The sequence below is a fragment of the Schistocerca nitens genome, chromosome 5, assembly GCF_023898315.1.
Source record: "Schistocerca nitens isolate TAMUIC-IGC-003100 chromosome 5, iqSchNite1.1, whole genome shotgun sequence".
In the NCBI taxonomy this organism is placed as follows: domain Eukaryota; kingdom Metazoa; phylum Arthropoda; class Insecta; order Orthoptera; family Acrididae; genus Schistocerca; species Schistocerca nitens.
In genome coordinates, this window is record NC_064618.1 from 512,987,277 (window position 1) to 512,998,123 (window position 10,847).

Here is a 10,847-nt window from a genome sequence, read left to right on the forward strand (position 1 = left end):
ATAGATTTTCGTTGAGATACGCCCTAACACGATTTTGGTAGTGGGCTGGGGCACCATCTTGTTTAAAGTAAACTCTTCCGTCTCCATACAAGTCTCGGATGGCAGGTAAAATAGATGTCTGAAGCTTCTGAAGGTACACGTCACCGGTAACCGTGCCTGTGGAAGATGGATAGGCCGTAGAGGTGCTGTGGAGTATCCACCACGTTCCGCAGACCTAACTCCTCTGGACTTTTACCTGTGGGGGAACACCAAAGGACGTCGTTTATCATGCACATTGGATGAACTTTGAGAATCCACCGTACATTCATGCGCAAATATCCAACTGAACACGTTGCAGTCAGTTGTTCGTGCTGCAGTTCGGCGGCATCGGTTGTGTGTGGATGTTAATGGTGACCATTTCGAACACCTACAGTGATATCTTTAAGTTGGACTTTAACCTACACTTTCACCAAAAATGAGACAACTCCATCAATTAGTTTGCCAGTTATGGACTTTTAAACAGTGATTACATTTTTTTGGACCCCTCTGTACTTTTCAGAGTACTGCCATATTTGGGATAGGTAAAATAGACTAATGGACGTAATAATTATGATATGATGGAGCGAGTCCCTGCCTTTGCAGAAGCGGACCCTTTCGAATTAATGAACAGAATAGTGCTGCAAGCAGGGTGTAATCAAATCATGCTAGCTGGTCACTAATGTGTGAGTTTTTCTTCCTGTGCATCCTCATATGCTACTGCTGTTCCACCTCTGATTATGTCTTACTACGAAAGAGGACATCTAAGTGGGATTTTGCCAATGAATTAAACTAACTCTTTGTTGTAATTGCTGCGGTTAGGCTTATAAAGTTGATTGCCGTATTAGTTTGTTCATGATAAATCTCTATGCAGTATAATGACAATGAAACACCTACCCCTTTCCCTGTTTGCATTCGAGCACTGCACAGCCCTCTATTCCACCAACGCACACACAGTCTTACTTCTCTCCTTTTCCCTTTTCTGCCCCCCCTCACCCCCCTCCTGCCCCCACCCTATGTCTAACCTCCCAAATGCACCTAGCCGCCCTACCCCCTCTCCGAATCATCCCTGTGTGCTCCCACAAGCAGCACTTTACTGTCCCCCACCCCTACACTGCTACTATCCCTCCCCTCCCAGCCTCCTCCTTAACCCCACCACTCAGATTGCTTCTCCCATCATGTGCAGTTTCTTGCAGTCTGGCCAGCCAGAGACCATGGTCGCGTGTGTGTGTGTGTGTGTGTGTGTGTGTGTGTGTGTGTGTGTGTGTGTGTGTGTGTTTTGTCTAAATCAGGAGGTGGTTTTTCGGCCAAAAGCTTACTTGCTTAGCAGTCTTTCTGCTACGCCTGTCTGTGGCTGAATATTTCCACTATATGGTGAGTAGCAGTCTATCATTTGTGTAATATTGTCATTATTCCATCCTGGATTTTCCATTATTTGATTTTGTCTATGCTGTGTAACGTACTTCCATTTCAAAATTGCTTGACTACCTCTTGTATACATTATATCATTGATACTAGGTGTGTTGAGCGACTAATTTATAAACACAGAAAAAGGTATGGATTAAAACTAAATAATTTAGCTGATCTGTCTTTTTGGAACTCGCCAGCTTTTGTGTGTTTCTTAAGTATCATATAATCCATGACTAAAAGTTCCTCTGCATCACTCAATAACAGGGAAAGATGATGTACATTCAGATATTTATGATTTGTTTCACCAGAAAGCCGGTGGAAACAATTTCTCTGGATAAAAGTTGTGCAGATGATTAAGGGGAGGTATCGATAAAATTTCATCCCAAGGAAGGAGAGGCGCACACAGCAGTCAATTGAAATGCCCTATTAATAATAATAATAATAATAATAATAATAATAAAAACTAAAGGGATTGCAGCTGACTGCTTCGTGCCTCCCCTTCCTTATAGTCTACAGTTGCTGTGCAGCACGGTTTCTGATGGAATCAAAGTTGGTTAAAATTTCATCCTAGGCACAAAAAAATCGCAGGCGGCTGAAAATTTATTTCATAACATATCTTTGCGTGCTGAATTCAGGGTGTATTACCAATTTGCTGAACAATTTTTTTAATCACCTTTGAATTTTTGATTTTTGAAAAAAAAATCATTATTTTTTCAAACCTATACGCGGAGTTGTTGGTTATCATGGAATGTATTTATGAAAATGATTTGAATCAAAATTTTTTAAAATTGACATAGGCATAGTTTTTTTTGTTGTTTAGGCCATTGTAGCTTTTTTCAATGAAATTGGAGTATTGTTATCTTTTTAACATTATATACATACAAAAAGTATAAATGAATTATAAAAATTTGTATTTATAATACATGACAAGAACTGAGCATAAAGTAGAATTAATAAGACATTATACAAAGTTTGGCCCATTAGGAAGGAAAAGTAAATAAAAACTGACTTGATACATTTGAAAATTGTATTCTTTGTTTTCAATTTACAAATTACATCACATATTTCCGTCTCCGTAGCATCCACATGGATGGGTCATTGAGTATAGCTGGCCACGCAGTATGAAAATGGATCATTTCCGGCCACCAGGCATCACACTGTCGTCAATTGCATCGCATTAGAGTTGCTAGATTGCAGGAGTGTTAATGCTAGAGAGAGAGAGAGAGAGAGAGAGAGAGAGAGAGAGAGAGAGAGAGAGAGAGAGTGAGTGAGAGTGAGAATAAAGTTATGTAAAGTAACTGAATAGTGTTCAAATGTTGGTCCTGCTTGACCTAAGAACCTCACACCCTGCCGCCATCCATTGTGGATTAGAAACCTTAATAGATATTGCTTTCCAGTTCACAACTGAGTTCACTGTGAACATAAATCTGCAGGTCTGCAAAAAAATTTTATTTAGCAAATTGGGTTTACCCACTGAATTCAGCATGCTGAAATAAATTTTCAGCACACTGTGATTGTTTTACTACCGGGTTTAAATTTCACCAGTACCTCCCCTTAACTGATTGAATATTGTTGATGTAGAATTATTACGACAAGATTATATAATATTGATCTTTCTTTTTCTACAGGACTGTTACTTCTGCAGTATTTACACGTGAGGACAAAGTTGTTTCTGGTTCAGATGACAGGAGTGTAAAAGTATGGGACTTAAGAAATATGCGATCACCCCTTGCAACTGTACGTGCTGACTCAGCTGTAAATCGTTTGGCAGTATCTGCTGGAGGTGTTGTTGCAATACCACATGACAACCGACAAGTGCGTTTATTCGACTTGAATGGTCAGCGAGTTGCTAGGTTACCACGCACGAGTCACAAGGTAAGATGAATGAGAATTACCTATTTTATATTGCATTTAATAATTCATTAGGAAAGTGTATTAGTGGTGACAGAGTTAATGTTATTCAGTGTTTCGTTTCAGTTGCAGCTTGTTTTTCTGTAATGGACATTACAAAATTTCATTCCAGGAAAGGTGAAGTTGAAAATACTAATTTTTTTTAAAATTTGTTTAGTGAGGTTGTTGTTGCCACATAATTGGAAATCAGTTCCTCTCATCATATTTTATTTTGTGACTAATAATTTTTGGCAGTATATGAACAATGAATCATATAATGCCATGTTTTGTTATTGTTCTGGTTGGTGTTGTTATTTCATGCTCTTGTTAAGTTAAACTGGCTCAATATGAGCCTTTATCAAAGTTCCTGGTGTTCAACATTAGGAGGATAATATACTACTCTTACATATGCATAGTTGTTCCTGTCATTCCAGCCAGTTTCATGTGTGTTATATGCAGATGAATGAGGAGTTTTCACATTTGGAGCGCGCCGGTCGGTGTGGCCGTGCGGTTCTAGGCGCTTCAGTCTGGAACTGCGTGACCGCTACGGTCGCAGGTTCGAATCCTGCCTTGGGCATGGATGTGTGTGATGTCCTTAGGTTGGTTAGGTTTAAGTAGTTCTAAGTTCTAGGGGACTGATGACCTCAGATGTTAAGTCCCATTGTGCTCAGAGCCATTTGAACCATTTGAACATTTGGAGCTCAGGAAAATATTACTGCATACCTTTATTACCAAAACTGTTTAATTGCAGTAACATTGTGGTTTTTCACTAAAGCTGAATTAGTGTGTTTGAGACAGGAGTAATCTGTATTCTCCTTGTTTTGGTGGAAAGAACCCAAATCTAAAGGTTATACTTCTTATGAGATTGTATGGAATGGGAGTATGGAGCGAGAAATTTGTTGAAGATGTCATTCCAGTATATGCCCTATGAACAATGTCACATGCTGGCAAGATGTTCTCCACTCTTTTTGTTTTGTAGATACAATGTGTAACTGTTCAAATTTGCACGTTACCTACTTATTACTCACAAAGATACAAACTCTAATGATCAACAAAACCAAACAACAGTCCAATGGAAATCATTCCTTCTTTGTGAACATAGTTTCCTCATAGACATATAAAATTGCTGTGCATTACATAGCTCCTCTAGTGCCCCACTTGTCTTGTTGGCAGGAAAAATTTCAAATTACCCATCCAAATCCCATGTTTGGCCATCCCGACAGTAATCCAACTCGAATGATGAAAGTTACTTGGACACGCTTGCATAAGTTTGGTGCTTGTTGTAGTCATGGGACCCTCGTGATTGCCACCTTCTCAACACACGTCATGTTTAGCCTTTGTTTTAACTTTTGAACTTGGTAGAAATAAAGATTCTTCACCTTCATCTTTACTTCCGATTCAATTTGTGTTCATTTTATCAGTGTAAGATCAGCCACTTTGTGCTTGGAAGCTTTCTTCTGACTTTTCTTAAAACGTTCTTGGGTATTCAGCCTGTCAGCATTGTCCAGTTGATATGATATTATGGCATGCTGACTTGTCACCATCTTCAGGCAGTCATGATTACTGATTCGTCCTCTGCTGTGTGCCACCTTAACTACCCCCTCCCTCCCACTGCTGAGCTTGGGCTCGCTGTACCAGGGAGTTGCCAGGACATGAGTTAGGGTCTTCTTTCTCTCTGCTGCCACTGTGGGGGGTCTGGAGGCCACTGGTGCAAAGGAAATGCCTCTGTGGTGTGATCCCCAGCTCTCCATTTAGCATGACCATAGTGGATATTTCCACACACACATTATTGTGCTTTGTGCACTCTCGAGACTTGGTATCAAGCTTTACAATTTAAAATGCAATTCTGTAATGTGTTGTCCTGTTTCGGCAATTTGGACCATCATGTTTCATGCTATGTCCTTTAAAAAGAGAGTGCTCTGCCACAGCTGACTTGGTTGGTTGTTCCTTATCTCTCAGACATTTCTGCACCATACATATTTCCTGCTCCATCCAGGTGGTGTGATCACTATACATTTTCCCTCTGTGATACGGGATGCAGTAGACTCCTGGTTTTTGGAATCCTAGATCATTCCCAACAAGGTGCATTTATGGTGGTGGACAAAATACATACTTGACTTTCTTTATGGAGTAGTCTTCCAATTTTTGAATATGTGTTCTGACATACAGGATAAATGCCTTCGCAACAGGTTTCTATTCTTCCCCTGCAAGTTGTGACCTTGACTCCTTCAGTTTTATGATGTGCTTGATCTAATGTGAAGGTAACTGTCCTTCTGGAAAACTGTCTGTAGGTGCTGCAACTCTGCTGCAAAGCTCTGTTGGATGGAGATTTCATGAGCCCTGTCCTGTAGTGTGCTGAGGATGTCCTCTTGTTGTGAAGAGGCATGACAGATGGAATCACGCATTGGTTTGCACTAAACATCGTGTCCTAGTCTGTCGTGATCTCTGTTTGACCAGCATGTCTGGGAAGGGAAGCTGATTTTCTTTATTGTAAATATGATGTTTTGGTGCAGCAAATTGATGTTGCAGGAAGCCTTGTAGATGCTCTTGCCCGCCTAGCTAGATCATGAATGTGTCATATAAGTATCAGAGAAAATGTGAAGCTTTGTGGGCTGCTGACTAGACCTTTATCAGATGCCTCAAAGACATGCTGGCTACCATTGCTGATAGTACAGCTCATCACTACTCTGTTGGTCTATTCATAGTGACATCCATTAAACCAGAAGGAGTTTGATGTGAGAATGAGTTCAGAGAGTACTGTCACTGGCGTTTACCTCCTGTGAAGTTGAGAGAGTCTGTTAGAAGTACCTTGTGCTGCTAAACTGGCGTTTACCTCCTGTGAAGTTGAGAGAGTCTGTTAGAAGTACCTTGTGCTGCTAAACTTATCATTGGTGTTCTTATCTCCCCCCCCCCCCACACACACACACATATACATTCACTAGAAGTACCTTAGTAAAAAGAGAAACCACACTGAACCTCACAATGAGGTTCTCCTGGGCTACCAGAAGCCTGAACCTGCTGGGCAAAATGCACTGAATTTTGTATGTGGTGGAGCCACTTGCCAAAAAAGGGCCTGGGAATTATGGTCAGTTGTTTCACTAGCTCAAACAGTGGCTGCGCTGATGTTGCTTAGGCTGAGACAGAATACAATCGCTTATTTGTAGGCTTCAAGTAGTTGAAACATTCCTGCTCACAACTGAGATGTAAATTGGTTGTAAATTAAAGTTCTTATATTGCACTTGTCTTATTAATTTAGAGTTTGTTGCAAAAGATATAAAAGGTTTTGCGGAAAGAAGTTGTTGCTGTCTTAATACTAAGCTTGTTACATTGGAGGTGTTGATTGTTGCTCAAGCTAGTAATTTATTCTCATTTGCCACAGAAAGTTCTGAAGTGATTCTTTTGGAAATAGGAGGCATTCTTACGTAGTTGGCAGTGGCCTTATATTCTGATACACAGCTAGTTAGTGATTATGCCCACATAAAATGCTGTGTAGTAATTACGGCAGAGCTGGTAGAGACATGGTTTCGTTCACAGGTGGCCCTACTTCTGATAATATAGTATAAGCCTATGAAAGGACTGGAGTAAGACGTGCTGAGTGGATGAATTGGGAAGCTCTGGCACCTGAGTCTTCCACGGGAATAATGTGCTTCCTGTGGTAAAGGGTTGAGAGTGGAAGTGGCATAGAGATGGACTAGGGTGTTGTCTAAATTTGGTGGGTGACAGAATACGTTTTTGGGAGTATGATAACGATCTTGGCTAAGATGTCTCTCATTTTCAGACTTGATAATACTCATCAAAGTTCTGGTGAATGATATGGTTCAGCTGCTCCAGTCTGGGATGATATTTGGTGACAAGGGGGATGTTCATTTGCAGCTAATTCCTGGGGATGGGGGGGGAGGGGGAGGGGAGGATCAGGGGAGTGACAGGACAAGACATGGGAAACCTGTTTGCTGCATACATTGGGGGTGTAGTGTCTTTCTGCAAAGGCCTTTGAGCGACCCTCAGCATACTGGGCAAAACAATTCTCGTCACTGCAGGCTCACCAACCGCAGGTGGCCAGGCTGTATGGGACTGATTCTTTTTTGTGTGGAAGGGGTGTCAGCTGTTGAAATGCAGATTGTGGTATACATATGGACAGAGGAGTGGATGGAGCTATTAGAGAAGTAGAAGTCAGCATCCAGGAAGGTGGCATGTTGGCTTGAGGAGGACCAGGTGAAATAGACGGAAAGGCTGGTTTTCAGTTTGTGGATGAATGAGGATAAAGTGTCCTGGCCCTGGGTCCAGATCATGAAGATATCAACAAAGAATCTGAACCAAGCAAAGGGGTTAAGGTTTTTGGAGGCTAGGAAGGTTTCCTGTAGATGGCTTACAAATAAGTTGGCAAACAACAGTTCCATGTGAGTGCCCATGGCTATGCCACAGATTAGTTTATATGGAGAAGTAATTATTATAGTTAGTAAGGCGTACAAGGAGAGAGGCAATGGGTTTGGAGTTGGAAGGATTTTGGGGTGAGTAGTGTTCAGTAGTGACAAGGCCATGGGCATGAGAAATGTTGGTATCATATTTTCGATATGATAGGCTCTCTTCCAAAAGCTAGCAAAGTTTTTGGGTGACTGAACACTTCTGCTTCTCTTAATTTACCATTTTTTTCTTACTTTCTTTGCCTTTAATATTTGCCCACATTAAGTAGAATAATGATTTAATATTATCATTCTTCTAATAACTGTAACTTTTTCAAAATTGTTTTTATGGAAATTACATTAGTCCTGCCTTGCTTCCTTCACAGGTACAAGTTGTACATAAAAATTCACTCCCTGTTTCTTATCCACACCACCTTCACAATTTCAGAGAATCTATTTCACTCAACATTTTTAAGAGCTTTCTGCAGATCTACAAATACAATAAATGTAGGTCTGCCTTTCTTCAGTCTGTCTGCTTAGATAAGTCATAGGATCAGTATTGACATTAGTGTTTCCCAAATTTCTCTGGAACTCAAATAGGTATTCCCTCGAGGTCCAGTTCTGCCTGTTTTTCATGTCCGTGTTTGCAGGCATAACTTACCAGACTGATAATTGGATAAAATTCACACATCAGCACTCGCATCTCCTTTGGAAATGGTATTAATATGTTCTTTTTGATGTGTGAGGGTATTTGTCCTCTGAGGTTCCGAGGCTTTTTGGTCATGATGTTGTTGCTGTATAGCCTGTTTCCTTATTCACTTTTGAATAAAAGTATATCTCATAGAAAATCAGCAAAATTTTTCAGTCTTGTAACAACATGTAGCTCAGGGTGTTGTACATATTGTAATGTGAATTTTGTTATGTGGTTCATTACAAATAGTTAAATTCTCCTTGTTTGCCATTTGGTTTTATACGTAGTTTTCCTGTACCAGTAATTTTTTTCTGTGTTCTGTGATATTGCAAATATATTCATTACTTCTAAATGTTAATGGCCACCATAACCAAACACCTCTCATTGCATGTAAATTAGACTAACTTCTGATAGTACTTTAAAATAAATCATGTGTACAGCATAGAGAGCAGTGACCGTTTTTAGTATATGCCATGTTATATCATCACATAACCTGAAACAGCGTAAATACTGACTCTAATTAATTATTTTTCTTCTAGGGACATAGACGGATGGTATGCTCTGTAGCATGGGCTGATGAAAACACAAGTGTACCATGCAATTTCTTTTCATGTGGATTTGATCGACTGATACTTGGCTGGTCTGTCCAGTTGAGCAAAGATATGTAGATTTTGCAGTGGAAAATTGCTGTGGTCATTGACCATTTTAAAGTGTGTAAAAACAATACGCAAACAGTACACAATACACATCTTCATATAGAACTCATTTTTGACGGATATGTTAATGTACATGCTTATTTCAGAGCAAATCTGTTTATCAGTGTCTAAAATGAATTCTCATTTTATTATTTGTTGAGTCCCAATTTGTTGTGTGGGGACTTGAAAAAACAACTGTTAAAAGTCAGATGTAAATAAGCATTGAATGATATAGGTGTTGCTGTTTTACAGATATTCATCTATTCAATCTTATGAAATCCTATGAGTGCCTTGTTACATTATTTTATGCAGCTCCACAGCAGTTTATAATTCACAAAATTAATATTTGCTTAAAAACAGTGAGATGTAAGAATGTACTGTTAGCCGTAGTAGTTTTACATCTCGTCTTAAATGCTTGTTTATTCTCTTGTGTTTGGCAGTAGATCTACTATGTTTCTTGTGCACCATATTAAAAAAAAAAAAAAAAAAAAAAAAAAAAAAAGAGAGAGAGAGAGAGAGAGAGAGAGAGAGAGAGAGAGAGAGAGAGAGAGAGAGAGAGAATTTTCTGTTACTATGCATTGTATCCATAAAAGTGTACAGACTGTTTTGTTCCTTGTAAATGATGAATTGGTTACCCTCATTGTTCCTTCTGTAAATAATCTCATATTACAGTTTGGTTATGTGCTGTACTTTTTGTTGTGATATTTGTATTGTTACATTATTTTCCTATAATTTGTCACAGTCTTTGTAGTGAGCAAAGTATTTCTCTTTTGTATTCTAATAATGCAAATATATTGATGTTGGTGTGTGTTTGTTTCAGTAGCTGTGTTTAATGCTTCCTGTTAGCAGCTCAAGCATATTTTGGATGAGATGTAGAGTATTTATATTGTATTTTTTTCTTTGACTTAACAGCTGCAGAAAATGATGGAAATTCAGCAGCAGTGTTGTAAAACACTATTTACAGTTACAAAATTACGAAAAGGAAATGCCGAGTCACAGATAGGATTTTCCGTTTAATATTTTCAGTTACAATGTCATGAGAGGATAGAAAGGATTAAGCAGACTATTTTTGTCTTAGACCTTAGTTATTCAACAATTAACAACAAAGAAAAATTAAATGTTTAACTGTAAACCTCTGTCACAGTAATTTGCATGCACAGGGTTGAAGTTTAAAAACATTTGAATCTAGTTGTTTATACTCGTGAAGGAGTCCAAGGAAACCTTATTTTTTTCCAGAACATGGTTCCATTAACCGTATTTACTCGAATCTAAGCTGCACTTTTTTTCCGGTTTTTGTAATCCAAAAAACCACCTGCGGCTTAGAATCGAGTGCAAAGTAAGCGGAAGTTCTGAAAAATGTGGGTAAGTGCCGCCACAAATAACTTCTGCCGTCGAATATATGTAGCCCTACACAGGCAGGCGTTGCAGGCACAAAGATAAATACTGGTGCCAAAACTTCTGCGTCATTAAAAAAAAAAAAAGGTGGAAGACGAGCTTCTCTTCCTCCGCCCCGAGTTTCGACCACTGCATTTTCATACATTATCCATCGAAGTAAATACAAATTCCGTATTGTTCATCTTCGAATGTTGCAGCATTTAAATGTACTACGAAAATCCGACTGGCAAGGCTGTTAGGCATGTTTGTCAATATGGCCTACCTGTGAGAAGAGATGGTTGGTAATAGGAACTTTTATGAATTGTGAATCACAGGCAGTAGTCTCTTCACTATAAGAATAATACGAATATA

The 10,847-nt window shown here is 39.3% G+C and overlaps 1 protein-coding gene across 3 annotated transcripts in view; it reads left to right on the forward strand.

Moving 5' to 3' along the window:
- The window catches only part of LOC126259194 (WD repeat-containing protein 37), a 111,998-nt gene extending 102,078 nt beyond the window's left edge, over positions 1 to 9,920 (forward strand). For all 3 annotated transcript variants that reach the window (XM_049955785.1, XM_049955784.1, XM_049955786.1), the window contains 2 exons: positions 3,054 to 3,300; positions 8,946 to 9,920. In XM_049955785.1, coding sequence (XP_049811742.1) covers positions 3,054 to 3,300; positions 8,946 to 9,074 — 376 coding nt within the window. In that variant the 3' untranslated portion in view covers positions 9,075 to 9,920. The remainder of the gene's footprint in view (positions 1 to 3,053; positions 3,301 to 8,945) is intronic.
- Positions 9,921 to 10,847: the final 927 nt, after the last annotated feature.